Raw genomic sequence first — 26104 nt, forward strand, 5'->3', positions numbered from 1 at the left:
AGCAAGAGCTGCCTCAATATCGCCCATATTGGTTGAGATATAGCTTGTTGAAAATGGGGGCTTTTTTCTGCGGGGTCGCTAAAATCGTGCACGAGCCGGTCATGTGCACGAGCTGGTCGGCCACGTTAAGCTTGGACCTCTTTCAGCTCGTCAGGCTTGTCCTCGTTACGAATCTGAATCTTGAAGTCGCTGATCATGAGGCTGTCGTTGGCATGCTTTCCAACGGTGGCTCCGTGAAGTAGTCTACAATTTTAGCCACCAAGTCAGCGTAAATTCTTATGATGAAAGAATATGCACAGCCTTGGAAACATTTCATGACCGCAGACGTTCACGCACGGACGAGGACCCCTACCCTCCCCGAAATCTTCATAGAAGCCGCAGCCCCCGCCCAGATCTCTTGCGGCGAGGTCTACGACCAGCCCCCAGCCCTTAAAAGAACCAGCAACAGACGGACAAATCTTGCCACGCCCCCAACTTGCCAGATTTTCATCACCATGTCCGACAAAAAACAAGGCGGCAATACTGAACGAAAAAGCGATAGCCCAAACAGCACGACTCCAAACCTGTCCTCTCCCAATCATCCGAAGCTTTACATCACCATTGTGCTCGTGCTCTTGCTTCTCCTTGTCGCCTACGTCATACGATACGAGCCGATTTGCATTTTCACCTGCGCGCCTCTCTTCTCCCCAAAACGGCATTACCCAACGAGGGTGGAAATGACTGAGATTTGCGGATCACCGATCAAGATCGACGAGCCTCATTGCATGACCGTACCCGTGGTGGTTCCTATAATCGCCTAGTCAACACATGGCAGTGCTGGACCGTGCTGCACGGCTTCCAATGCGTACAGCAGAGGGTCGTATGAATGGCAGAGCTTTTTGGCTCGGTATCGGTTTACATGTACAAAGTGTAGGCATGTCCAAGGCTAGGTCTGCTACTTTCGAATACATGGGACAAGTGAACGAAGACGGTTGATCGAATGTGCTGTAAGGCCTGGGGAAGGAACAGTGTCCTGCTGTGTGATGTTGTGGTATTTCAGCACGCCAGTGAATCGAACAGCTTCCGCACGGTTTGAGCCGATAAGTTTGGTGTATGACGATCTGGTAGACTGTGGCCGTTACACGTTGGCCCTGCGAGCAATGGGTGTGCGACAGGGAGTCGACGACCAATATGACGCGAGTATGAATGGCCCTCAATGCTGCCAATGGCTCAGGGTTACTTTCTGCCTTTACGAAGTACAAAGATCGTACAAGGCCTGATATGTGGGCCAGATTTAAACGAATAACTGTGACCTCTTGATCGGAATCCGATTATTGATGGTACCCTGCAGGTAGAGCAAACTATTACACAGTGGGGCCAGGCATAACCCACGTCCAAGCCTAGTACACTTAATAGGCAGTCACTATATGTCTATTGGCTGAATTTGCTGAGGTGCCTCTAGAAGCATGGCCTATGAATTGTTTGCAATCATAGCCACGATGCGGCCTTATCCTTTCGTCTAAAAGGCTTATCAATCACTTGTTTGATGTTTGTCTGTGATGCAAAAACTGTGCGTGCTAGGCTGGCTTGGTTATTGAGACGAGTACGGAATGGAAAGTCTCAATAACAGCTGAAAGAGTTTTTGTATCCCTAAGACTGACCCTTGTAAGACTAGCGCACATGCGTAGCCTACCATGTCCTACTCAGTCAACAGAAAGGCAGGTACGCTTCGAGTGATGAACTACCGATTTCTTTGACGGTAGCAACGCGCACCGTGAATCTGGTCGTCTTTGGCTAGATAATCGGAAAAAGACATCAATATGTTAAATAACGCTCTGTAGTGGGTCGGTGCATGCCAGTGTTCGAACCCTGTCGTGTAGTTCACCCTTAACCTCCAGTTGACCGGCCACGGAGCGGCGAGCCAATCTACAGCCCGATCCGATGTTCAGACATCGGTTACAGTATAAATATGTCGAGCAATGTGTGGTTGTGTACACAAGCTAGTTACACGCGAAGACGTCTCCATATGAACGAAATGCGGCTCCAGGACGTTCCCCACACCGTGTACTCTTATCTCCCAGGCGTAGCCCAAATCCACCTACTGCTCTACTCTACCCTCCTCGGCACCGAGCTATACCAAAGCTTCGTCATAACTAAAGTCTGCTACCAAGTCCTCCCGCGGTCTGCGTTCACGACCTTGCAGAAGAGGATCTTCCCTCTATACTTTCAGGGCCAAACGTTGCTGCTAGTGCTGACAGCGGCCACTGTGCCACCGTACGGACCTCTGTCGCTCCTGGAATCGAAAAGCGATTGGATACCGTTTGTGGTCGCTGGCATTAGTGCTATCATCAACCTGACAGTGTTTGGGCCGAGGACTAGACAAGGTATGATTGATCGCATACACCAAGGTAAGGGATTCGATGGGGAACGTAGCCTAGAAAAAGGCGCCTGACGGCTGAGCAGAAACTCGCGATGGCAAAATGTACGGCGCTACAGATACCACAACCGAATCCAGCGATGAAATGCGTCTTGTCAGTCGAGCTTTTTCGAGGAACCACGCGGTGAGCATTCACTTGAACCTGATTACTATTGGGGCGACATTATGGTACGGCTGGCGGTTGGCTTCGAGGTTCTAGTTTTGGATGTTAAAGGAAGGTTACGGAGGACACCGGCATAAGCGGCTTTTAGTTCAGGTTTATTAGAGATTGGCTCGCGCTACCGGTAGATAAATATCCATGCCAATATAGAGATATGAAGCCGTAGTTAGATCGCTTCAATGGCCCAATGTTTGTTGAAGAACGAAAATATCAGAATTGGGACCGTAGACTTCAACTGCAAACTGATCTATTTCGCAAGTGTCATGGTTCGTTCTTCCAGGCACCGTTCTCAAGCTGAGATAGAATTGAAATGGGCACGCTATTCCATAAACCGTTAGCTTAAGTTACCCAAATGCAAAAGTAAGGGTAAACATGGCAAGTCTTTACCGCGCCGTCTTAGGCCTTCTCTGCCTTTCGACATTGTATACCCTATATCAAAGCAAAAAGCTGTGCTGATAAAGGAAAGGCATACACTACGATCGTTGTACTCTAACTTTCGGCCTTTTGATTGTTGCAGAGCGAGGGTATAAACTTGGGCTGCACGCCAAGTATTACGCCCATTTTCGCATCTAATAGAGCTGAAGTCGGGACGGAAGTAATCTGAACTTCCGACCGTGGTCGGGTTTCTGCCCTCATACTGCAGCTTCCGTTCCGTCTGAACACAGGGCTGCACTTCCTCCGTAGGTTAGATAACCTGCTCGGCGCACTCAATTGGTTACAATTCAATTAGGTCATTAGAAACGTAGGGATTACGGTTCATTATACCTAGAAAGAGACGCTTTCAGCCCAATTACTTTGTCTCTTACCCTATACCCCTGTGAAACCAAGCCCGGCGGTTCAGTCGGAGGTGTAAACCCGCAATACGACGGCCCTCATTCATGATTCCGACATCGTTCAGAGACAATCCACAAAATGGAAGAAGTTGAACAACCGTCCGGGCCGTCCGGAGAGCGGCAGACACGCACCGCTCAAGCATGCCAACGTTGCCGGAGTCTGAAGACACGGTGTCTGCCAAGCGAGCGGGCAGGAACATGTCAAAGGTAACTGACCGGTTTTGGAGGGATTTCGGTCTTCTATACTTGCTACTGTGATTCTGATGGACCCAGGTGCTTTCAAGCAAAGAGGGACTGTACGTGGGCGGAGATACCACGAAAGGCTAGACGAGCAAGGGGTCCTTCGTATGCCTCCCCGGCATTATAAGTCTTTTGCCTTGCATTGACCTAGGCCAGACGTATCTCTCAAGTCGAGCAGAAAATTGACGGGTTGGTGGCTACACTCGTCAATTCAGATGTTGCTCGGCCTGCAGCGGAGCCCGGACCTCTCCAGTCAACACAACCGCCCAGTCATGGTAGCGGCACAGTGGCTCTTCCTGCCCATACACGCTCTTCTGTCCCTGGCCGTTGGCATCCGGTTGCATCATCGTCTGAGCAACCTTCGGAATCAGATCAGGAACAGCGCTCCGAGCAGGATCGACGTTTCGCTGAACGGATCCGCCAAATTCATCATTTCGGCGACGATGAATCCGACTTGACTAGGCCTCCTGGCAGTATGTTCAGCACTGCTGCGCGCGATGAGGCACCTATCCAAGGAGACCTAGTACAGGAACTGCTTTCGAGTGGTGAGGCCGACAATCTGTTGAACGAGTATCGCTCTATGACTGAGTCGTACCCCTTTGTGCCTGTTCCATCGCACGTCACTGCGCGTGAGCTCAGTTCCAGCAAGCCGATGGTTTTTCTTGCCATATTGACCGTATCATCATGGAAAAACCATGCCCGTCAGAGGTCGCTCGATGAGAAGTACCGTGTGGAGCTGGCGAACCGCACAATCATTCACCCGCGACGAACCCTGTCACTGCTTCAAAGCATGCTCGTCTATCTCGCATGGTATGGTAAATGATGATTCCTCTTTGTGAAGCAGTGCTCATAAATGCAGGTACCATTTTCTGTTTAGCCACCAAACCCAGCAAATATACTCTCTCCTTCAGCTCGCGGTGGGATTGGCAATGGACCTTGGCCTGTATCAGGAGCACAAAAGAGGGCTGCCTGTCCTAGGAAGGCAACGATTCCGACCACCTTCTCCTGAAGAACAGCGGGACCGACAACGTGCTTTCCTCGGTTGCTATTATCTATCTTCTGCGTACTGTATTATTCCCCAAAGTATATGGTCTTGTATCTGATTAACTGTGGACAGAATTGCCATGGCTATGATGAAACCGAACCTACTCAAGTACACTGAGTACATGGGAAAGTGTGGGAGGAATCTCTACGTCAACCACGAATTCGAATCAGACAAGATCATCATGCGGCTGATTTCACTGCGCCGTATTGATGATCAGATCCACGACAGCTTCGACGTGGAAGATGCGGCGAATCTACCCATCACAGACTCGAGGGTCTCTATGAACTTGCGGTTTATTGAAACTCAGCTGGAGGAGTGGAAGAGAGATAAGAATGAAGCGGACTGTGAGAGTAGAGGTAAGGAATATACCCATCTACGTCATTTGCAATTCACTGACAGTCGACCCCTCCTGTAGTCCTCGACCTTTGTCACGCCTTCACTGACATGCAGCTCCACGCCGTATCTCTCCGCCCCGCACCACTAGAACTCCACCACCAAGGAGTCAGCAACACTACACAACTGAACTCCCTGCTCGCCACTCTCGAAGCCGGTAAACGCTTTCTCGACACCCTCGTCGCGTTCCCCACCTCCTTATACCACACCATATCTTTCGCAGAATGGATCCGCTTCCCGCACGTCGTCGTCACCGTCTCCCGTCTCTGTCTATCGAACGAATCCCTGGCCACACTTCAGTGGGACGCTAAGGCTGCCCAGGACCGCGTGAGACTGGATTTGTATCTGGAGAGTCTGTGCTACAGGATGCAGGGACTTTCGACGTATGATGGCCGGACACAGAAGATGCTGGATTTCTGGCAGGTGATGCACATGATTATGGATTTGACCCGGGGGTGGTATGCCAGGAGAGTGCAAGGGATCAATAACAATGGGAAGAAGGGCACGAGGTCTGGGGGGAGAAGGTCCCAACACGCAACGCCTGGCGAGAGTATGCCCACGCCAGAAACGATGGAAGGGTTTGGGCAGTGTACCGCCGTTACAGACCAGGTGCCACCTAAGATGCAAGGGTTCCAGATAGGGAATGTTGTTCCACAGGGGTCGTCGACGGGTGATTTCTCGGGAGAGTATGTGTCCGGAGTGGAATATATGGATGCGGGAGGTATGCCGATGGGTGATATGGGAGGGGACCCTTTTGCGTTCATGCGGGATATGGATATTGACATGGATGCTTTCCTGGATATGGGGATTTGGGGCACTGAGAGCTATGAGGGGATGGGTTTTGGGGGAGGAAACATGGGGATGTGAATGACTGAGTAATAAGGTGCAATGCGCCGTCGATTAGGGCAACTTCCTGTTCTCGCATGTCTACATGCATCCTCACTATCTTACTATATCAGCCACAGCTCCTGTAGCAGTAGCAGCAGCAACACACCACTCATATGTCACCGTATCCTTCAGACAACTCTCCGGATCCAGCGTTGGCGCCAGCGGTGTATTGACCAAATCTCCGACGCCGCATTGATATCATAGTACTTTCACACGATGTGTTCATTATTGCGAGGCAGACTGATTCTTGACCCGAGTCTCGATATCTTCCCAGAGGTCTGAACATGCCTCTCCATCCCCCGTAGGGTCCTCTACAACAATAAACCCATACCCTCGTTGTCCAGGTAATTTTTCTCCTTCGGATCCTCCCATTATCCTTTCGAAGAAGAACCGTGCACGGTCTTGATTTGAAGGGTCTCTTATGTCCGTACATCGCAGAAGAAGCTTGCGCAGGGGAAGTGCATAAGCGTGAACGGCACGAATGAATTGACCGACAGAGATGGGTTCTCCATCCGCATTCTCAATGAACAACTGTGCGGGCCGTAGAGGGTCAGTTCCCGAGTCGTGCCAGTGCCACCAGCTATGCAATGGTTCGATTGATACCTCTAGGCGTGATAGTGGAGGATTCATTGCAGATGCATCAAGCAGCGACTTATTAGACTCATCGGAAAGTGGTCGCTATTGCAACACTCCTTCATCATCCCTTCCGAAGACCTGCACATCCGATGGAGGATCTAGAACAGACCACTTTAGCCTTTTGAAGATCTCGTTCGGCTGTGGGCGTGATGGTGGCCGCCGTTCTGGGGCCGGTTCAGACATGACCAGATGAGGTGGAATGTCGGCTGCGTTCCACCTGGGCGGGTACCAGCTCAAGTCGGTCTCTGGCCACTTGGCAGACATGGTGCTATCTTCGATCGAGGAGATTGGTTTTCGGTGCGGAACAGCAATTTGATCCTGTCTGATATTGCTTGGCTTACTGTATGGAGGGTGGAACTTCCAGGAGATGGGCGGCTGGATATGTGTTCGACTGCGGCACAGCGAAAGGGGCAGACTAAATATCTACGTGATGGATATTGGAGACGTTGCCGTACATAAGCGAGTCGCTCCATGCACAGTGTGTTTATGCCAACCCCGTCGCTCGCCATTGGTCATACCACTTCAATGAATTCCAAAAATGATCGTAATCACTGGTCCAGATAAATCTTGCAGTCGACGCATTCCGATCATTACAGAGAGCAGGTGATCGCTAGCAATCTCCTACTTCTTCCTGGAGCTCTGGCTCACAAGTTTCTTCTTCAGATGCTTGGGCATCTTGTCCTTCCTCTTCTCGCGCTTTTCCTCCTTCACTGCCTTTTTATGCTCCCTCTTCGCATCCTTATCCATGTTCCGCTTTCCTCTCGACGGCCCTTTGTCAAATCTGCTCTCATCGCCTTCCTCATCACCCTCGTCTTCGTCCTCCTCTTCAGCATCAGTCGATGCTTCTTCGTCCTCTCCCTCTGCACCCTTCTGACCAACAATCTTATCCGCCAGCAAGCCTTGATAAATCAGTCCTTCGCCCTTTCCTTCACCCACCAGCTCAGCATCTCGCTCGATATCATACACCTGCTCCAACGTCTGCGGGATATACTGCTCCCTGAACACCTCATCGTCTACCTCTTCCTTCCGCTTATCCTCCTCGCTCAGCCCTTCCCTCGCCTTAAACATCTCGTCTATGGCCTTCTCCATGTCGTCCATCTCGATGCTCCCCTCGGGCACCGTGATGAACATGAACACCTTCCTCTCGCTCAAAACATCCACGTTCCTGGAGCGGAAGAAATCAGAGACATTCTTGACATCTTTGCGCAGAAACTCCAAGCTAGCGGGATGGTCGTGTTCGACGGACTGTGACACATCGATCATGTACAGCTTGCCGAGGTGATATAATAGGTTGTACTCGCTGAGATCGGCGTGCACAAGACGACAGACTTGATACATGATGCGCATGTAGCCCAGCAACTGCACGTACAGAGCCCTCCATTTCTGCTCCAGTTCCTCTGGCCCAAGACCCTCGAAGACCACGTCCTTTAGCCTAGGCGCAGGCCAGCCCTTCTTGTCACCTAAAAACTCCATGACGAGTACGTGGAGACGGAGGTAGAGGGGTTGCGGCGAGGGAATACCTGCCGCGTACAGCCTCTTCAGATTTCGCATCTCTTTCTCTGCCCACACCTTCACCATGGCACGATTATTGCTCTTGTTGTACCCCTGCCTAAAGCGGAATTCGCCCGTGACGTACTTATCGCGATCTTTGAAGACCAAAATGGCCGTCTTATACACCTTAATCGCACGATGTAGATGCACCGCATCCTCGCTGTCATCAGGAATAGTAATGGCATGGTAGACATTTGCCTCCTTTCCTGTGGATATCACACCGTGAATCTCAGATACGATGTTCCGGTTGATGAGCTGTAGCAGGATCATCCTCGTCCGCGGATCCAACACCTGCTCACTCGTCGCTCTATCACTTTTATCCTTATCCCTGGCCGCGCCACCACCCACACCCGCCATCCGGGCATCCAGCTTTATCTTCCCTACATGCTTGGACAGACTGGCAATCTGGTCGTCAATATAGGCACGAGTATTTGCGCTCGGTTTCTGGGGGTTGGATTTGGGTTTCTCGGAGGCGGGTATGGAAGGGTCGTTGAGCTTTTGCTGACGGTTGTACGCCTTTGTATAGTCGTGCGGATTGGCGGCGACGAGTGAGGGTGCGATGTCGTCGTCATCTTCCTCGTCGAATATGTCAGCATAATCAGACTCTTCCTCCTCTTCTCCCCTCGCAGGCGGAGCGAGGTGCGGCTCAATTTCGCTAGGTCCCGCGTCTGATGCCATGACGCGATTGGCGGATGTGGGATGCAGAGATGTCGAAGATCAACAGAGGCGTGAGCAAGTGGGATCTAAAGTGAGCTGAACTCAGAATGTAGAGAAAGGGGAGAGAGGCATGCGAAGTGGAGGTACGGGCAGATGTGTGCCACATCACACAAGGTGTGATGCCGAAATAATTATTCGGCAGAAGAAAAAGCGGGGCTGCTGAGCGTGCTGAACGGGAAGGCGGGGCACTCTCAATCTTCGGCTTGCGTCATAGACAACACCTACAGCTATTGCTCACATCCGCCTCTTGACTCTGGTCAACGCGCGCTCCACGACGTTCCTGGCGAGTTGAGGGATGATTTCCGTTGACTTTTGGGGCTCCTGCTCATCGCCCACACGATCCACAGGGCGTACTTCGTATTTTCGCGGCGGATGGTGCAGGCCTGGCCATATATCGCGAGGGAGGAACCTGCCTTGGACTCGCATAAACTGCTCGCGTGCGCGCTCCTCTTCAGCATACAGCTTGTCCAACTCTCTCTGCGCCTCCTCTGCTTTGCGCTTGATCTTCTCGTACCGTCGTCGCCGCGATGCCACTTCGACCAGCAGTTCTGCGTAGGCGAGATCGAAATTTTCGAAGAACTCTCGCTGCTCCTCCCATTCGTCGATGCCTTCGAGCAGCGTAGGTCGAATGTCCTCCAGCCATGCAGTCTGAAATGACCGAGCTCTTTCAACGTGCGACCTCGCCTCTGCCGCCACGCGCGCCATCATCCGCAGCACTCCGCCCAGCGCAGCGTCCTCCCGGCGCTGATGGTTAATGTGGGTTTCGATTTGTTCCTGCAATGCACTCATTTCCGTTACGAGACCACGGATGTCTGCCACGACATCCTCCACTTCTGAAGCATCCTGTTTCACTATGGTAAGGACCTTCAGGCGCTCTTCCTCGCTCAACGGAACAGGGGGCCCAGAAGTATCCTGGCCAGAAGGCTGCGGTGCGTCGCCGACGGCCTCGGTTGCCGCATCTGCACCCCCTTCGGTGGCCCGGAGCGCAGTGACGCAGAGATCATAGTGCCGCACTAGCATCTGGAATTGCTGTGCCACCTCTCTCGCATGCTCCTCCAATTCGTAGTATAGGGTCGGTATCCGGCCGGGCGAGTAGTCCCTGGTGGGAGTGCTCGGCACGCTGTCAATGGAGGATTGGAGATTGTTCAAGGCTGTATTGAACGCGTCCTCGGTTTCTCTGACGCTCGCCGTGCCGGCATTCCAGCGGTCGATACACGCTCGCAGTTTGTCGTGGAGATGGGTGACTCCGGCGGTTTCGATGGTATCGTAGAGGTACTTCTGTGGGGTGCCGGGAGGTTGAAGGGCGGCTTCCAAGGGAGTTTCCTGCAGGACTTTGAAAGTAGACTCCAGTCCGGACCGGGCTACATCGAGGTTGTGCAAAATGGTCTTGGGCCCGTCAGAGAGGAAGTGTAAGGAGTAGGGCTTGGTTCTAATCACACCTTGTATTCTCGTTGAGTGTCGGCCTCGAGGAGGTGTATGCCGCGACGGACGGCTTCCAGCTTGTCCACCTCTTCATCGACCATGTTCCTGATGGCGGAGGTCTTGGCGGCAACGATGGCATTTTCCTCGGTGAGTTGACGGGCCGCGGTGACGAGCTGGTTGGCATGCCAGAGGTGCGTCTGGGAGTTCAGGGAACGCTTTGCGGCGACGAAGTGCTCGACGAGTTCCTCGAGGGATAGTGGACGGCCGTGGTCCGAGGCGCGGGAGGAGCTGCGGCTGCTAACAGACGCAGCGGGGGAGTCGGGCGAGGCCATCATCCACCTGTCATCTCCCGATCGAGGGTTGAAGAAGCTTGATGGGTGATGGTCGTCCAGCTGGAGCTGTCGCAAGACGTCAGTCTGCTTGCCTGGAGTCGAGTCGCATGAATCGCGTCGGTAAGTGCCCGAGCAGGGGTTGGATCTGGGGAAGGTACGCTAGTCCCAAAGTAGAGGCGGTGAGATGAGGGAACAGTCCCGCGATTGCGTGCTTTTGCACAAGCTGCTGGCCACACCAACTCCACCTCCACCTCCGACTCATCAGACCACACCATTTCACGCTTCAGAGTTTTCCCAACGTCTACCAACCGCTACAGAGAAAGACTCTCCGCTGTCAGCTCTTCTCGAATCCGCGTCTCACTGTTATACTGTACAGCTCCTCTGCCGTCCGAGGTTTTACACCCGTCTCTCCCAGCTCGGAATCTCGCCGAAAGCACGCAACACCAGCACGCCATCCCGGCCTGCGAGCTCGACACCCGGATGCGCAGGTTCCATGTAGCCCTTGCTCAACCGCCACTCCCGGACTCTGCTCCACCTAAAGTCAACGTCTTGCGTGCTCGCTCCGCTGCCGACCTCTAAGATGGCGTCAGACCGCACACTTCCCTTGGATTCTGGCGCAACAACCCCCTTCGCAGACCCGCCCACTCCCGTGCGCCGCAACCCGTCCTGGCACATTGATCCTCTGCCCTCTTCTGCTGAGATGACGACCATCACCACCTTAAATCCTCACACCGCCCTGCTTCGAGGTCACGACCATGAGGGCCCTCTAGCCCGCTCCCGTCACGATCCCGCCGACAGCGCTGGCCACGACGAGCCCTTTGTGAATAAAAACGCCTCTGAAAAGCGGAACAAGATGATCACTCCGTACCTCGCTCAGCACATCCCTCAACAATACAACCCCTTGGGAGCCGAGACGCACCTCCCGCGATCCGTCGACGCAAACACAAAGTTTTGTTACCGCCACAGACCAGATCTCCTGTGCAGGAGGCAGGCCGATGGGCCGACTATGGAGCAGCTGCAGGTGGTATGTCGTCTTCGCTTTCCCCCTTGCCCGACAGTTTGCTAACAAGGATAGGAACTTGGGCGTGAGTCGCAAGAAGATCAGCAGAGCATCGCCAATGTGTGGTCGCTCTTCTCAGCCGCACCCTCCAAACACCGCAACCTTATGCTCCAGGGCATATTAGCACAGTGTTGCTTCCCGCAGCTCTCCTTCATCTCATCGACTGTCCGCAACCTCATCAAGATCGACTTTCTGTCCGCCCTGCCGACAGAACTAGGCTTCAAGATCCTCTGCTATCTGGATACCACCTCTCTCTGCAAGGCCGCCCAAGTGAGCCGACGATGGCGACAGCTCGCCGACGATGACGTCGTGTGGCACCGAATGTGCGAGCAGCACATTGACCGGAAGTGCACAAAGTGTGGCTGGGGACTCCCTCTCCTCGATCAGCGCAGACTTCACAATGAGAAGAAACGGATGCAGCTGCGGGCCTCGGGTCAAGGCCTCATAGACCGGTCGCCGGATATCACGCCTGCTCCAGAAGGGGCCGCCGATGCCAACACGGACTCTAGCCTTCCGGACAGACCGGCAGGCACTAAAAGAACCCGTCCTGATGAGCCATCCCCGCCCGAGCCATCAGCCAAACGCAGTTGCAGCAAGCAGAAGTCCGACGAGCAACCATCCTATCTCGACCAGCCGAAAAAGCGGCCTTGGAAGGATGTTTACAAGGACCGTTTCAAGGTTGGCACCAACTGGAAGTACGGTCGCTATTCTACCAAGATCCTCAAAGGCCATACGAATGGAGTCATGTGCCTCCAATTCGATGATCGTGTGCTCATGACGGGCTCGTACGATGCAACCGTCAAGATCTGGGACCTGGAGACGGGAGAAGTGATCCGGACGCTCACCGGGCATACGCAGGGGATCCGTTGCCTGCATTTTGATGATGCTCGCCTCATCACGGGCAGTCTGGACCACACCATCAAGGTGTGGAACTGGAGGACCGGACAGTGTATCAATACGTTCGAGGCCCACTCCCGAGGCGTTATCGGCATACACATGGCAGATAAACTTCTGGCATCCGGGTCTTCGGATAGCACCATCGTGGTTCATGACTTCAACACGTACAAGCGTTTCGTGCTGCATGGGCACAGCGACTGGGTCAACTCGGTCAAGATTGACCTCCCGTCCCGCACCCTCTTCTCCGCCTCGGACGACTGCACAGTCAAGCTTTGGGATCTGGATACCAAGGCATGTATCAAGACGTTTGAAGGTCACGTGGGACAGGTGCAGCAAGTCCTCCCCCTGCCGGCCGACTTTGAGATCGACGAGGAAGACTTTGTGGCGCTTGCGAATAATGACGCTTCGGACACTGCGTCGTTGGCCTCGGAAAGGCGGGCGCGTACCTCGACTCCTGAAGCGCTGGAAGAGCCTTTCTTCCCTCACGACCCGGATCGGCCGAAACCCCCTTCATATATGTTGACGGGTTCGCTGGATGGAACCATTCGGCTGTGGCATGTCCCCAGCGGGCGCTGCATCCATCGCTTCTTCGGCCACGTGGAGGGGGTGTGGTGCCTCGCTGCCGACACACTCCGTCTGGTCTCTGGCGCCGAGGACAAGACGGTGAAGATTTGGGACCCAAGGACGGGAAAACATGAACGCACCCTCACCGGGCACACGGGTCCTGTGACGTGTATAGGATTGAGCGATTGCCGGCTGATTAGTGGGAGCGAAGACGGGACGATTCGAATGCATTGCTTCTTTGACGAGTCGGAAAGGGAGGGCGGCCCGTCGTAACATGTTGTATGATCTCGGGGGAGTATAGCTCCGTTCGACTATTTCTGATTTCACTTTCATCCAGTAACGGTTCCAATTGGAAGGTAAAAAGGGTCGCGGGGTTTCTCTTCTGGCTAGACAAAGGTAACTGTGCGCATGGCTCTGGGTTTCTCAAGCTTTCACTTCAGCGATTGGTGTCAGGGTTGGACTTGGCAACAGGTGCTTGGAGGTATGGATTTTGGGAAAAGGGATTCATTTTCTCCTTGCTTGTACGGTATTCTTTTCTTTCTGGTTTGCTGTTGATTCTACGCCTCGATACCCTTCCTCGTCGGTTATATAATGGTGTACCTGGGTTTTCCTAAAGCGTGGAGCTCGGGCAATTCAACATGGGATGTATTTTGGGGCTAACATTACGAGGGATGGGAATTTGGTAGATAAGACGGGTTTCTTCCGTGTGTGAGCTGAAAGCCATGTCCGTCCTCTTGATGCTTGCTGTACTGTGCATGGTTTGAAGCTGCATCCTTGGTTGTGTTGCCAAATGAAGATTCGAGGGCTGTAATGATTGGGGGGAGGGAGGAGAAGAATGCGGTGTGAGACTGCGGTTAGGGATGGCGTGCTATGGGACCATTGCGTGCCTCGACGAACGAATGCGGGACTGCTGGCTGGGTTGACGCCGGAAACATGACGTCTGAGTCGTTTTCAGGGGGAATTTGCATGGCATGTATATACCTTGAATCGTCTAGGACATGGGAGGATCCAGTCTACCTACCTACCTACCTACCTACCTACCTACCTACCTACCTACCTACCTACCTACCTACCTACCTACCTACCTACCTACCTACCTACCTACCTACACAGCCTACCCGCCAGGTCCAAAGGTCCTTTATCATTCAAGCCATCATGGAACCCCATCATCATCATCATCATCATCATCATCATCAACGTCGACGTCTCAGTCCTCCACGTACAATTGGCACACCACCATCCTTTCCACGCCAACCCAACGCCGGCCGTTCCACTGTTATAAACACTCTTATCGAGGCGGACAGTCAAGATACCCGCATCGGCCACCAGGGCCAGCAACAGCCGAAGATGGATACCGGGCACGATGATACTGTCGGTGAAGCACGAGAGGCCCAACTGTATTTCCTCCTGGGGTTCGTTACCCGGGGTGGAGATGGGGATGGGGGTGTGCCTATTGGGCTGGGTTAGGGGAAGGGAACGACATGCAGGGGTTGCGAGAAGTAATGGAAGTAGAATGAATGGGTGGCAAGATATCAAGGAGGGGAGGAACGAGCAGTTGCCCAGTTCGGAAGGAGCGAGTGCGTGCCCTCTTCCCTTAGGTCCCTTTCTCCTCCGTCATCCCTTGGCTTCGCCTCTCTTTCATCTCCTTCTCATCTTCCACCCGTACAATGGGTCATTCCATGCCTGGTTGAACAACACGAAGGGGCTTCCAATTTTGAGAGACGCGGCAGCGAGGTGTGACGAAATCCACCAAACGGCTCACATACTTCCTGATAGCCGGCACCTATCACTTGTTCAATACACAATCCACACTGTTGGCTGGGCATGCATCATGTACAATTCCATCTCCTCATCCTCCTCCTCCTCCAGCGGCCCGAGAGAGTTCATGGATCGGTGCGGGAATATAACTGTATCCCATGGATGGAAGCAGAGAAAAACAACGTACAGAAAAGAATTACGCCGTCATGCCATGTACGTTTTCAACGCCCTCCCCTCTCACACATGCTACGTTGTGAGCTTTTCCCGCAGCCAACGCAAAGACACAAACCTCCCCCCCGGACCAGACATGCTCGTGATGAAGTGAAGTGAAGCGAAAATACGAGCCGTATATGCTACTCGAAAACTGGTATCCGTCGGAGGTGTTCAATGCACGGCGCTCTCGGGCTTGCGGCCGCAGACAAAGTAGAACTTGACATAGACGCGCAGGCTTCGGTCCCTCACCTCGTTGACGACCTTTGCCGTCATGACCTTGCACTCGTCGGCGGTCCAGCCGAGGACCTTGCCGATGAAGCCGTACGTGTAGGGCTCGACGCCGAGCGAGACGTGCTCACGCTGGAAGCGGCCAATCTCCTTCATTTTCGGGTCCTTGGGCCATGCACCGAGGGGGATCTATGGGTTTTACGAGGAACGGTGAGTCACTTGCTTGCCGATTCGCGCATTTTCCGTGCATGCGTGCGGCAGGGGGCAAGGGGGGCAGGGGAAAGAAGGAAAAGAATGTAATACTCACATGAATGATCCTCTCCTGGACGTCGACGAAGCCGGCATTCTCGAGCTTCTCCTTCAAGAAGTGGCCGACGCGAATGGGCTTGCCGAACTTGTCGGCGGCCTCGTTGCACAGAATCTGCCACTGCATCATGTTTGTAGCGCGCTCCATGGAGTCGTCGTCGCTATAGAACCAGGCATCGGGCTCCTGGAACTCGGCCCATCCGCCGGGCTGCATGTTGTCGTAGCACTGGCGCACGAGGCGGTCCCAGTCGCGGATGGCGCCGGCCATGCCGCGCAGGTGGATGAAGTCGAACCGCTCGTGGGGCGCATAGACCCAGTCGGACTCTGCGTCGTCGATGTAGAAGCGCACGTTGGGGGCGACGGCGTGGGGTTGGATGGGGGAGAGGTCGGTGCCAATGACCTCGGAGCCCGGGTACCAGTCGCCAAAGTCGAGGGCCCAGATGCCGGTTCCGGTGCCGACGTCGAGGACGCGGTGGATGCGCTCGGGCTGGAGGGGGGCGACGAAGAGCTGGCCTCCTAGGGCGAGCAGGAAGATGTGGTGGAGCAGGTCGAGGCGGTCCTGCTCGGTCTCGTCGTTGGGGAGGATGTAGGCACCGCTGCGGTAGCCGTGGTAGCGACGACCATTGGCGTACTCGTAGTTGAGGACGGACGAAGCTATCGAGGTGCTGGCATTGGAGGCGCTGTCGAAGGCGCTGTCGGTGTCGGACTCGGTGTTGGGGTCGGGCACGAGCTGCTGGTGGTGGTCGGCATCTTGTTGATGGTGCTGCTGCAGGTTGTCGGCAGAAAGCTGGGCGGGCTGTGGGTGCTCCGCGTGCTGTGCCTCGGGTGGGGCTGCAGCTTCGTCTTGTTGCGCCGCAGGAGCAGCAGGAGCAGCAGCAGCAGCTGTAGTCGGTGTCGTCGTCGTCGCCGTCGTGGCAGCAACAGCGGAGCCTGAAGCAGCCGAAGCCGCGGCTAGAGGAGTGGTGGTTTCGCTAGCAGGACCAGCGGCGGTCGACATGGTGGTGGTGGAGGGTGGGGGATGGGCGCGAGAGGGCGATCTGGTGGGAGATGGGATTCAGGGCCGAGGGGGGGAAGGGCGGGAAACGGAAGAGGTTATATACAGACAGGCACCAATGGTGAAGGTGAAGGTGACGGTGAAGGTGAAGAGAGGGAGGGAGGGAGGGAGGGAGGAAGCGAGGGTGAAGGTGAAGAAACGAAAGCGAAAGAGCGACGTGGGTCACGAAATGAGAATGGATGAAGATGAGCAGAGCATGCCAGGAGTTACGAGTAGTGCAGCTGCAGCAAGATCCGGAGAGGGCAAGGTGGAGGAGGTTGCAAGGGTCGAGAAGCATGATTATAATCATGTCTGGTCTAACGAAAGAGGAGAGGTCCTCCCCGACGCGGCTGGTTGGTTGGTTGGCTGGTTGGCCTGGTTTGGCTGGTTTGGCTGGTGGGGATTCGCCGCGGAGGCACCCGCGACTCGCCCGCCGGCGGGAAGGCGCGCTAGGCCCCGTTTGGACGCGCCACGCGCGACGAACCACGAGCCGCCAGGGGCTGTTCTGCTCGGTTGATTATTAACCATCGCTTCAAGCTCGGACGAAATATTTACTAGTATCTAGTCCCTTGGCAGTATTACAGAGTACTTCAACAATACTCAAAGTGCTTCTCTCTGTACAAGTAATAGCCAGAGTGGCCAGTTACCCAGCATCGATTGAGTTAGATCCTACCTACGCATCTACCGGTAGGTATTTGAAGTTTTACTTGGCCAGCATCTAAGCCCCTGCCTCCTGCCTTACGAGGTATAACGTCCCTATTATTCGCTTATCTCGTCCTTTACCGTGTCTCACCAATGGGCTATTATCCCTCTGCCACTACACCTCTTCCGGCGCGTCACAAAACCTCCATTACAAGTTCTGTACGCGTACGCCTTTAATTGACAGACCAAACAGGCCCTAACACGCCGTGCGCCTCGCTTTCAGGCACTTTTCCCCGATCCACCAGCAAGCCACACCACCATCACCACCCCACCAGGATCACCACCACCTGCACCACCGCCATGACATCCGCGACCAACCCGGCATGGTTGCCAGTTCGGCTGGATGAAAATGCCTGCTCCCACGGATCAACACCTGCGAGCCCTGGCCCCTCGTGCAGCGCGTGTTTCGGACGCTTCGGACGCTTGCCAGCCACGTCGTGCCAATAATACCTCATGAACCCCTTCACGGCAACGGATAGCCTGGGCCTAGGGGGACATGGGAGCCGCTGCTGTTCGACAAAACCACTGCTGCTCCCACCCGCCAACTGACTGGGACTGCTGTGTGCTGGGTTGGTTCAGACGACTTCAAGAACCATGCTGCCGGTCTCCGACCACCTCACCGCTGCTCTGAGTGGGCTCCCCCTGACCCTCTCACCCGTCACCGTCGCCTGCGCCGTTGCACTCTCGTATTTGCTCGCTCTGGCCGTCTACCGTCTCTACCTGCACCCGCTGGCCAAATTCCCCGGTCCTAAGCTCGCTGCCCTCACTTCGTGGTATGAGGCCTACTACGAGATTGTCCTCAAAGGCCAGTACTCGCGCAAAATCACTGACCTGCATGACAAATATGGTATGTCCCACCCTCTTTCGGTGCTACACACGACCACCAATTCCCCGTTTGTGTCCCTCGCCGCTGAAAGCGATCTGCCTTAACAAGGACCCATCATCCGCGTCACCCCCCATGAGCTCCATATCAGAGACAGCCGATTCTTCGACCAGTTCTATGCAAAGAACCAGAGGCTCGACAAGGAGGGATGGGACAAGCGCTTCGGCAGTCCCCATGGCCTCATCGCCACCGTCAAGGCCGACCACCACAAGCGCAGACGTGCCGCCATCAATCCCATGTCAGTGGCCGACTCCTTCTTTACGAGCATAGCGTGTTGTCTGACTGACGATGCAGGTTCTCCCGCCGCTCCATTTTGAGCTTCATCCACATCATCTACCGCCACGTCGAAACCCTTTCGGCTCGCATGCAGGAATTCGAGGCCCGCAAGGAGCCCTTGAATCTGTCTCTGGCATTTCCCGCCCTCACCGGCGACATCATCATGGACTACTTCTTCGGCTTCAACTATGGGCAGCTCGAGCATCCCGAGTTTGCTTCCTTTCATGACGCGTTCATGAAGATTGGCGCTACAGGCCATATTGCCACCCAGTTCCCTTCCATCTTCCCGGTAGGTCGACTGAAGCTCAAAAACCACAACAGGGGCTAATTTCCTGGTTTTAGATCATGAACTCAATTCCAGACTTCATCACCGAGTGGATCCAACCGGCCGCCAAGCCCTTGCTGCAGTTCAAACGGGTCAGTGATGATTGCTAGTCCGGCTCGATATCTATGCCACTGGCAATGCTAACCCCTCCAGGACCAATGGGCTCTGATTGGGCGCACTCTAAAAGGCGAGGATATCAAGACAAATGACGCGCAACGGACCATTTTCCAAGAAATCCTCGACAGCAAACTGCCCCCTGAAGACAAGACCCATCAACGCCTGGCCGATGAAGCCCAAGTCGTCGTTGGAGGTGGGGTCGAGACAACCGCCTTTGCTCTTACCATTGCCTGCTTTCACATCATCAACAATCCGCGCATCTACGAGCGGCTGCACAAGGACCTCGTCGCCGCCTTCCCCAACCGCGCCGACCTCGACCTCGTCAAGCTCGAGTCACTGCCCTACTTCAAGGCCTGCATCCAGGAGGCCGTCCGCCTGTCGTATGGCCTGTCGGCTCGCAACCCGCGCACCTACGACAAGCCGCTTCAGTACAAGCAATGGGTCATCCCACCCAAGACGATTGTGGCCATGACTATTCCCGAGGTTTCGCACGACGAAGACATCTTCCCGGATAGTTATAGCTATATCCCCGAGCGGTGGTTGAATGACCCCAAGACGAGCGATGGGCTCCCCCTGGAGCACTTTTTGGTCAGCTTTGGGAAGGGGAGCAGGAGCTGTTTGGGCATCAAGTGAGTTTTCCTGTCCCGCGACATTTCATGTCGGATGATTGACTGGAGGATTGCAGTCTGGCGTGGGTGGAGCTGTACCTCACGCTGGGGATGATGTTCCGCCGCTACAAGTTTGAGCTGTTCGAGGCCGACGAGAGCGATGTACGCGTTGCCCACGACTTTTTCATTCCCGTGCCGAGGCTGGATTCAAAGGGTGTGAGGGTTTTTGTCACGTCGACGCGTGATTGACCGCGGGGACGAGAGAGTACAGGAAGAAACATGTTGTTCGCAGATTCGACGCATGATTGTAGATGTCTTGGATTGGTTGACTGTTGGTGGGATCTAATGTTTACGAGGTTCGGGAGAAGCTGTTATTCAACGTGAAGAGAAAAAAATGGGTAAGATAGCTGAATACCAGCATCGCACTTTTGCGTCGGGGGCCAGAGACTTCCAGTGAGCTGTTCCCTTCACAACGTATACCCGGCATCCCCTACATGTGAATATCGCTAAAGGGTTGGAAAAGATGAGCCTCGTCCCGTATATATATTCTTCCCACTTCCCTCTTCCTCATAGACAAGATCATATCTGAGCAGCCCCAATCTTGCTCCCTCCCGCTCCACGGTCTACACGACAGCCACAAGCGACCAACGTCTCGCAACTGCTTCGCCATTCTCGCCTCGCTGGAACAGCCACGCTCCTCCGTCGCAGTGCCACTCGATCCCTGGCCCCCTCCTGCCTTCTCTCCGTCTCTACTTTCTCACTACTGTCGTGCTGCTCTACCTCTTGCTCATGGTCATACCCATCCCCTCCCTCCTCGCCCTCCTCCTCAATCAGAGCGACGTAATCCCCAAACACATCGCCTTCCCCATGCGCATGTGCATGCGCGTGCAAAGCCGCCCAGCCGTGCCACGTCGTTCTCTTGCTTCTGCTTCTTCTTTTCCCGGCTTCCATCCCGCTGCTAGTACCACCCGCGGCAAAACTGTGGCGGTTGTTGTTGTTGTTTCTGGAGCGGGAGGGCAGGACGAGGAGGCTGTGTCGTTGTCTTAGGTTGCTGAGGCGGGAGCGACGGAGGTGGGAGGGAGGAGGAGAAGAAGATGATGAGGGAGAGGTGCGTGGGCGGGCTCGGGCGTAGGTGGGTGAGAGTTGGGCTGAGTGGTCGTATAGGTTGGGCGCTAGGGGGTCCTGGTTGGACGGGTTAGCAGTGGGGTGTAGTGGGATGGGTATGGGTAGGCCATTGGTCAACCACGGTAGGAGATGGGCAATGTGCTAGAATGCTACACAGACAGACAAGAACGGAAAGGAGAGGAATACAGACCATGAAGACACTCGCCGTCCTGTCCCTCTTTTCCCTCTTCTCCTTCTCGCTCATCCCCACATCCCTCCTCCTGCTGCCTACTCCTGGCATCATGCCGTTCCCAGGTCCCATCGCCATGCCCAACTTGTCGCTCTCCAGCTTCTCGAGCTTCTCGTCTTTGCGCCGGTCTCGCCGGTCTTCGAGCGTGTACCATGCTTTTTCGATGCTGCGGCCGAGGCACACGCCCAGCGCCGCGAGGAGGAGGCCTGCCATGGTACAGTGGCGATTTTGTTGAAGGGGACTATCTATTCCAAGTGGTTGGGTAGATTGATGATTTGGCGGAAAGAAAGAAGTCGGAAAGTGATCAACGAGACGGCCTCGGGAAGAGAAACAGAAAAGGGAAAGTACAGTGATCTATTCTAGAGAAAACAAAATGATGCAAAATCAAAATGAGGCTAGCGAAATTGCTGAATCGCCTGCTTCACTACTAGCACAAAAGTCGTACGACGGGTATACTGGAAGCTGGAGACAAAAGAGTAGAAAGGAAAAGAATGCGGGTATGCAAGAAAATCAAGTGGAGACAACCCAAATACCCACACATCTCTCTTTATATCGCCGAATGCACCTCTACTGCTGTGCTTCTTCGTCGACTTGGAACACACGTCCCGCGTCGAGGTAATTCGGCGTATCTCGATCGGGGGTTTTCCGTTTCATCAGACCCCCGACCCTTCGGACGTACAGTACTTATGCACACCCCAGATATTCTAGATGCCGCCAATCCCGTATTCGTGATTTGGCTGACCTGCTAGGATACCGGTCGTCCCGTACTCTGCTGTGCGGCCAATGGTTGTATATAAGGTTGCGCAGAGGCGAAATCAAAATGCAGTGTCTGCACAATGGACTCTGCGACCTCTCTCAGCTCCGATCGACGGATACCTAGGTAAGTAGGACAAAGGTACTGTAGGTAATGATGGTAAGCTTAGTGTTACCCATCAAGCTAGGGACTCAAATATGATTGAATGGCTGATCGGAGACGAGGTTCGGAGGACATTCAGCCCCCAAGTCATTGAGTGACAGGGAACTGCGATACACGGGCACACAAGATGAGTTTGGGATAGAGGGTCCGCTTCGACTTCCGACTTGCAAAGGATGCACTAATAGAATGGCTGTGGCTGTGATAACCGTCATACTTGCAGTGTACTTGCAACGAGACACCGCTGCAGTTGGACTTGGACAATAGATAGTCTAGTCTGGCTGCGAGGAAGTAACACTTGTAACATGGTCGTACACTCGTACTCTGTGCTGATGTTCACGCACCGTGACGAACTCTACGCAGCACGCCAGTCAATCTACCTGATTCCTGGCTGTGCTACGAACAGCCTGCATAGCACAACACAGCGAATGGGAGGAGAACAGTAATGAGACACGAGCAATGAATTAATCAGAAGCGCATAGACTACTGTGAAAAGGTCCGAAGACGAATGTCGCCAAGTCCGTAGGGCTGAATCGCGGAAAATCACTCAGGGCCTATGTTTCCAACCTTGATTTTTGCTAGGCAAACCGTGGGACAGTGTTTTCCAAGTTATCTGCCGTTAAATTCCCACAAAGCCAATTTCAAAAGGATAAGGAGCTCGAAATGCACAGATTCGGTAGGGTTTGGGATAGTGTTATGTCACTCCTGAAGTGCATTTCACCAGCCATCTCACCTCTTCCCATAAGAAAGTCTAGGGCGATGTAGTACACTTTGGCTCAAACTGAGCTAGCAGCACGCTGCGTAGAGAAAGATAGCTGAAGGCAGTCGTGGGTTCGGGTTCCATGTTTTTGGTGTGAGCATCTTTGATTTGACACCTCTGCCTCAGTGAGCTACTCTGAAATATACTACAGTTGTCGAAGTGGCCTGCAATGCAACGTTTCTATGGTTTTGGACATGCGTTATACGTTCCTCTTCAGTTGCCTTTTTCATTGCTCACTCATGAACGGAGAAAACGACTCTACAACACATGAAGGCCCAAAGGTTCTGAATACAACAAACGCAGTTTAAGTCTCCTGGGCATTTGTGAGTTATGTTATGTTGGTTCCTTGGATTCCGCAAGCGGTTCAATCCTACCTGGGTTCAAACGGAGGAGCTCGATATATCCGCACGCTCACACCTTTCCCTTCCTCAACGGACAGCCATCTTTATGATTCCGCGCATTCCAAAATGTTGCGAGCAAGGGAGTCAACTTTGTCGTCGACGACTACTTCATCTGCCTGCCCGTTCGAACCAAAACCACGGTTTCAGCGGATACGCGTGCACAGAAACTCGTCCATTGGCAGGGACATCGTCAAGATGTACCACGATACGAGTTTGCATAGTAGTATATATTCAGGGGTTAACTAGAAAAGACCCAAAGAGTTATTACAAGCAGTTCGATCCACCCAAGCTCCCACCTCGCACTCCCTCCGAACTCAGCCTCTTCCGTATACCAGTCTTCGTCTCGGTGCCCAGCAACCTTCACTTCATGTTCTTGCAACCGCAGCCACAGCTTCCCTCTAGACTCTAGACACTCTCTACCCTCGCCTCGGTGCGCTCCCACCCCGCCGCACCTCCTTCGCCACCACTCACATTCCCCACACTATCCACCTCACCGTCCTCCTTCGCTCGAGCCACACCACCAACCCCGCCTTCCCGTCGATGAAGAGCAGCCTCCCCCTCGCCCACCGCAAAAGCCTCATGAGGAACCCACGCAGCGCTCCTTCGCGGCACCGTCTCTTCCAGCAGCTGATCCACTTGCTCCAAGCTCAACCCCTTCGTTTCCGGCACCAGTAGATATGCAAAAACTACACAGAGAGCACACGTCGCGCCCCACACGAAAAACACTCTGCTCCTCAGATTCCCCTCGTCCGGGTCAACCATATACGGCGTGATATACCCAATCACAAAGTTCCAGAGCCAGTTACTCGCCGTACTCAAGGCGACGCCCTTTGCTCGAATCGGCAGCGGGAAAATCTCGCCGATGACGACCCAGGCAGCAGGCCCCCACGTACTGGCGAAGAAGAAGATGTACACACAGGTAAAGATGATGAGGCAGTAGGATGCAGCCTGGGAGCCCTCGGCGGCAGTGCCAACGGCGGCGATGATGAACTCGCATGTAGCCATGCCAATGGCGCCGTAGATGAGTAAGGGGCGGCGGCCGAGCTTCTCGATGGTCCAGAAGGAGAGGGGTGTGCTGCCTACGTTGACGGCGGTGGTGATCATGGAGATGACGAAGGGGTTTTTGAGGCCGACTTGTTGGAAGAAGGTGGTGCCGTAGTAGACTGGAGACGTTTGTTGTTAGCATGGGGGGCGGCAGAACAAGGGAGGGGTTATGTACAGATGAAGTTCACGCCCGTCCACTGCTGCATCATCTGCATCGCCATTCCGAGCACCACTCGTCGCAGATTCCCGGAAGGCTTCCATCCGCCGCGGAAGCAGTCGAGCCAGCCGCCCTCAATCCGCGCCTCGAGCTGGTACGTGGCCACGAGTTCAGCAAGCTCATCCTTGATATACTGCGAATCCACGGCCTGACCACGCAGCGTTGCCAATGCCGTGGCAGCTCTTTCATGGTGACCCTTCTTGACATGGTAGCGGGGCGATTCCGGTAGTAGGAAGAGACCGATGCCAAGGACGAGAGCCCAGAGGAATTGGATGGCCATGGGGATGCGGTACGAGCCCGAGTCCATGCGGTTCTGCGTGGCCTGATCGACGACGGCAGCAAGGAGGAGACCAACTGTAATGAAGAATTGGTAGCCGGAGACAATGGCGCCGCGGACGGCTTTGGGTGCGACTTCAGACATGTAGAGGATGATGGTGGCAGAGACGAAGCCAACTCCAATGCCTGCAATCAGGCGGCCTGGGACGAGAAGCGCGACCGTGGTCGAAGCAACCTGGAGAATGACGCCGGCGCAGAAGACGGCGCATCCTGCAATGATGGTGCTGCGGCGTCCGATCCAGTCCGCAAGAACTCCTGCGAGGAGAGCGCCGAAGAAAGTCCCTGCAGAGAGAATGGAGACGATGAGAGACTTCTCGCCAGTGGTATACATGTGACCGTGGTAGGCAGTGGGGTCGGTAGACGGACCTGGTACCCGGGTCAGCATTCGCATTCTTCATAATAGCACGTCGTATCACTGAGATACGGTGCGGTGCAGTGGCCACCAGTCACTCACGTCCAAATTCCTGCTTGAAGTACTTCATAGCGAGAACTCCAGAGATGTACCCGGAGTCAAATCCAAAGAGGATGCCGCCAAAGGCAGCGAAGACGCAGAGAAGGTAGCCGCGCATGGTGACGGGCGCCTCAATCCGCTGAAGCCCGGAGCCCTGCGGGCGGTTTGAAGTCGGAGCCCAGATGGCCATGGTTACTGAGTATGCAAGGTCCTACCGTAGGGTGAAAGTGTAAGCAGGGGAGAGACACAGCAGTGTGGTGAGTGAGCTTGGTATGGTTGAGTGTCGTGGGAGAGATGCAAGGAGTCAGGAAGAAGGAATGTGAGGAGGGAAAACGGGTGGTACATATCGCAATTTCCCGGAGCGGTCAACGCAAACGACGGAAAGGCCGCTCGCGGCCAGAAAAACACCGTCAATGTGCGCGTGGGCAACCATCGTGAGAGAGAGTGAAAGCGCGAGGGACCTGCTGAGCAAATTGACCTCTATTTATTGTGCCGCATTGGGACATGGCGATGGACAACACCAACTTTACCCTTTGCGGCGAAATGTAAACTCGACTTCCCAAAGACCATTGGCTCTGGGGTCATGGTCACCCAGTCGGCAGCGTCCCTCGGCCTGACGGTTTTCCTTTGTTTGCCAGTAGACTTCCACGACGCTTCTTGCATCTGCTTGCGCTCAATGCGGTGTGAGACACGATGACTTCGTCTGGGGAAGATGCCCATGAACGTCCACGTGCCATACTGAAGGAATGCTTCTGCGTCATCTAGGCCAGATCGCCAGCCAATTCTGTACACAACTTCGATGACTGCATGGCAAGTAACCATGTGCGAGAGATTGTCAGGCAAGTTTGCAATTGGCCTTCGTGTAAACAGGATGTGACACCCATCAATTATTCCTGCAACGACAAAATCTGGCAACTGCGAGGTCATGCCAGTCAGAGGTCTAAAAGAGGGCAATAGATAATAGGTAGTTAAGCTTCGTCGGATCTGGAAGAGGTGTACAGCATCACATCAGAGCAAAGTAGCGC

The 26104-nt window shown here is 54.3% G+C and overlaps 13 protein-coding genes across 13 annotated transcripts; 7 read left to right on the top strand and 6 right to left on the bottom strand.

Annotated features, from left to right (window-relative positions):
• Positions 1-173: 173 nt before the first annotated feature.
• On the top strand, positions 174-1213 carry EI97DRAFT_435416 (uncharacterized protein). The gene has a single exon (XM_033798858.1). The coding sequence runs from the start codon at positions 282-284 to the stop codon at positions 798-800; it is 519 nt and encodes a 172-aa protein (XP_033651582.1). The 5' UTR covers positions 174-281; the 3' UTR covers positions 801-1213.
• Positions 1214-1673: 460 nt separating this feature from the next.
• On the top strand, positions 1674-2806 carry EI97DRAFT_479189 (uncharacterized protein; the record flags this gene model as incomplete). The annotated part of the gene is made up of 3 exons (XM_033802003.1): positions 1674-1701; positions 2061-2387; positions 2443-2806. 3 exons carry the CDS (start codon positions 1674-1676, stop codon positions 2613-2615), a joined length of 528 nt encoding a protein of 175 aa, XP_033651583.1. The 3' UTR covers positions 2616-2806.
• Positions 2807-3229: 423 nt separating this feature from the next.
• EI97DRAFT_469018 (uncharacterized protein) lies at positions 3230-6046 on the top strand. Its single transcript, XM_033801689.1, has 6 exons — positions 3230-3616; positions 3683-3754; positions 3806-4459; positions 4509-4712; positions 4767-5050; positions 5110-6046. The coding sequence occupies exons 1-6, from the start codon at positions 3489-3491 to the stop codon at positions 5952-5954; spliced, it is 2187 nt and encodes a 728-aa protein (XP_033651584.1). The 5' UTR covers positions 3230-3488; the 3' UTR covers positions 5955-6046.
• A 154-nt stretch (positions 6047-6200) lies between these two features.
• On the bottom strand, positions 6201-6794 carry EI97DRAFT_382249 (uncharacterized protein; the record flags this gene model as incomplete). Its single annotated transcript, XM_033795848.1, is given in 2 exon segments — positions 6201-6653; positions 6666-6794. The coding sequence occupies 2 exon segments, from the start codon at positions 6792-6794 to the stop codon at positions 6201-6203; spliced, it is 582 nt and encodes a 193-aa protein (XP_033651585.1).
• A 357-nt stretch (positions 6795-7151) lies between these two features.
• Positions 7152-8977, bottom strand: EI97DRAFT_134534 (Serine/threonine-protein kinase Rio1). The gene has a single exon (XM_033793150.1). It carries the CDS (start codon positions 8838-8840, stop codon positions 7233-7235), a length of 1608 nt encoding a protein of 535 aa, XP_033651586.1. The 5' UTR covers positions 8841-8977; the 3' UTR covers positions 7152-7232.
• Positions 8978-9113: 136 nt separating this feature from the next.
• Positions 9114-10636, bottom strand: EI97DRAFT_382065 (uncharacterized protein; the record flags this gene model as incomplete). The annotated part of the gene is made up of 2 exons (XM_033795838.1): positions 9114-10265; positions 10319-10636. The coding sequence occupies 2 exons, from the start codon at positions 10634-10636 to the stop codon at positions 9114-9116; spliced, it is 1470 nt and encodes a 489-aa protein (XP_033651587.1).
• Positions 10637-11061: 425 nt separating this feature from the next.
• On the top strand, positions 11062-13901 carry EI97DRAFT_134538 (sulfur metabolite repression control protein-like protein SconB). Its single transcript, XM_033793151.1, has 2 exons — positions 11062-11657; positions 11709-13901. Exons 1-2 carry the CDS (start codon positions 11214-11216, stop codon positions 13425-13427), a joined length of 2163 nt encoding a protein of 720 aa, XP_033651588.1. The 5' UTR covers positions 11062-11213; the 3' UTR covers positions 13428-13901.
• Positions 13902-14222: 321 nt separating this feature from the next.
• On the top strand, positions 14223-15358 carry EI97DRAFT_134637 (uncharacterized protein). Its single transcript, XM_033793152.1, has one exon. The coding sequence runs from the start codon at positions 14518-14520 to the stop codon at positions 15235-15237; it is 720 nt and encodes a 239-aa protein (XP_033651589.1). The 5' UTR covers positions 14223-14517; the 3' UTR covers positions 15238-15358.
• Positions 15297-16389, bottom strand: EI97DRAFT_349689 (S-adenosyl-L-methionine-dependent methyltransferase; the record flags this gene model as incomplete). The annotated part of the gene is made up of 2 exons (XM_033794825.1): positions 15297-15542; positions 15661-16389. Coding segments are annotated over 2 exons (975 nt in total), but the record flags the coding sequence as incomplete, so codon positions are not given.
• A 1541-nt stretch (positions 16390-17930) lies between these two features.
• EI97DRAFT_435422 (cytochrome P450) lies at positions 17931-20056 on the top strand. The gene is made up of 6 exons (XM_033798859.1): positions 17931-18241; positions 18329-18515; positions 18572-18842; positions 18896-18970; positions 19032-19624; positions 19681-20056. The coding sequence occupies exons 1-6, from the start codon at positions 17989-17991 to the stop codon at positions 19850-19852; spliced, it is 1551 nt and encodes a 516-aa protein (XP_033651591.1). The 5' UTR covers positions 17931-17988; the 3' UTR covers positions 19853-20056.
• Positions 19919-21495, bottom strand: EI97DRAFT_435423 (uncharacterized protein). Its single transcript, XM_033798860.1, has 2 exons — positions 20919-21495; positions 19919-20785 (listed from the first exon to the last, which is right to left on the bottom strand). The coding sequence occupies exons 1-2, from the start codon at positions 21168-21170 to the stop codon at positions 20183-20185; spliced, it is 855 nt and encodes a 284-aa protein (XP_033651592.1). The 5' UTR covers positions 21171-21495; the 3' UTR covers positions 19919-20182.
• EI97DRAFT_134659 (uncharacterized protein) lies at positions 21310-21804 on the top strand. Its single transcript, XM_033793153.1, has one exon. It carries the CDS (start codon positions 21449-21451, stop codon positions 21704-21706), a length of 258 nt encoding a protein of 85 aa, XP_033651593.1. The 5' UTR covers positions 21310-21448; the 3' UTR covers positions 21707-21804.
• A 1465-nt stretch (positions 21805-23269) lies between these two features.
• EI97DRAFT_451875 (general substrate transporter) lies at positions 23270-25269 on the bottom strand (the record flags this gene model as incomplete). The annotated part of the gene is made up of 4 exons (XM_033800380.1): positions 23270-23389; positions 23557-24194; positions 24251-24994; positions 25083-25269. 4 exons carry the CDS (start codon positions 25267-25269, stop codon positions 23270-23272), a joined length of 1689 nt encoding a protein of 562 aa, XP_033651594.1.
• Positions 25270-26104: the final 835 nt, after the last annotated feature.

This window comes from Westerdykella ornata, assembly GCF_010094085.1.
Source record: "Westerdykella ornata strain CBS 379.55 unplaced genomic scaffold EI97scaffold_22, whole genome shotgun sequence".
Lineage (NCBI taxonomy): Eukaryota > Fungi > Ascomycota > Dothideomycetes > Pleosporales > Sporormiaceae > Westerdykella > Westerdykella ornata.

What these genes read in the sequence shown, in the direction of transcription:
- EI97DRAFT_435416 (XM_033798858.1), top strand. Translation starts at nt 282, where the DNA reads ATGAAAGAATATGCACAGCCTTGGAAACATTTCATGACCGCAGACGTT.
- EI97DRAFT_469018 (XM_033801689.1), top strand. Translation starts at nt 3,489, where the DNA reads ATGGAAGAAGTTGAACAACCGTCCGGGCCGTCCGGAGAGCGGCAGACA. An exon ending in AGACGAGCAAGGGGTCCTTC is followed by an intron (nt 3,755 to 3,805) that starts GTATGCCTCCCC and finishes GACCTAGGCCAG; the next exon opens with ACGTATCTCTCAAGTCGAGC. An exon ending in TGCTATTATCTATCTTCTGC is followed by an intron (nt 4,713 to 4,766) that starts GTACTGTATTAT and finishes AACTGTGGACAG; the next exon opens with AATTGCCATGGCTATGATGA.
- EI97DRAFT_134534 (XM_033793150.1), bottom strand. Translation starts at nt 8,840, where the DNA reads ATGGCATCAGACGCGGGACCTAGCGAAATTGAGCCGCACCTCGCTCCG.
- EI97DRAFT_134538 (XM_033793151.1), top strand. Translation starts at nt 11,214, where the DNA reads ATGGCGTCAGACCGCACACTTCCCTTGGATTCTGGCGCAACAACCCCC. An exon ending in CTATGGAGCAGCTGCAGGTG is followed by an intron (nt 11,658 to 11,708) that starts GTATGTCGTCTT and finishes TAACAAGGATAG; the next exon opens with GAACTTGGGCGTGAGTCGCA.
- EI97DRAFT_134637 (XM_033793152.1), top strand. Translation starts at nt 14,518, where the DNA reads ATGATACTGTCGGTGAAGCACGAGAGGCCCAACTGTATTTCCTCCTGG.
- EI97DRAFT_435422 (XM_033798859.1), top strand. Translation starts at nt 17,989, where the DNA reads ATGCTGCCGGTCTCCGACCACCTCACCGCTGCTCTGAGTGGGCTCCCC. An exon ending in AGTTCCCTTCCATCTTCCCG is followed by an intron (nt 18,843 to 18,895) that starts GTAGGTCGACTG and finishes TCCTGGTTTTAG; the next exon opens with ATCATGAACTCAATTCCAGA. An exon ending in AGGAGCTGTTTGGGCATCAA is followed by an intron (nt 19,625 to 19,680) that starts GTGAGTTTTCCT and finishes GGAGGATTGCAG; the next exon opens with TCTGGCGTGGGTGGAGCTGT.
- EI97DRAFT_435423 (XM_033798860.1), bottom strand. Translation starts at nt 21,170, where the DNA reads ATGGCAGGCCTCCTCCTCGCGGCGCTGGGCGTGTGCCTCGGCCGCAGC. An exon ending in GGACGGCGAGTGTCTTCATG is followed by an intron (nt 20,786 to 20,918) that starts GTCTGTATTCCT and finishes CCGTCCAACCAG; the next exon opens with GACCCCCTAGCGCCCAACCT.
- EI97DRAFT_134659 (XM_033793153.1), top strand. Translation starts at nt 21,449, where the DNA reads ATGCGGGTATGCAAGAAAATCAAGTGGAGACAACCCAAATACCCACAC.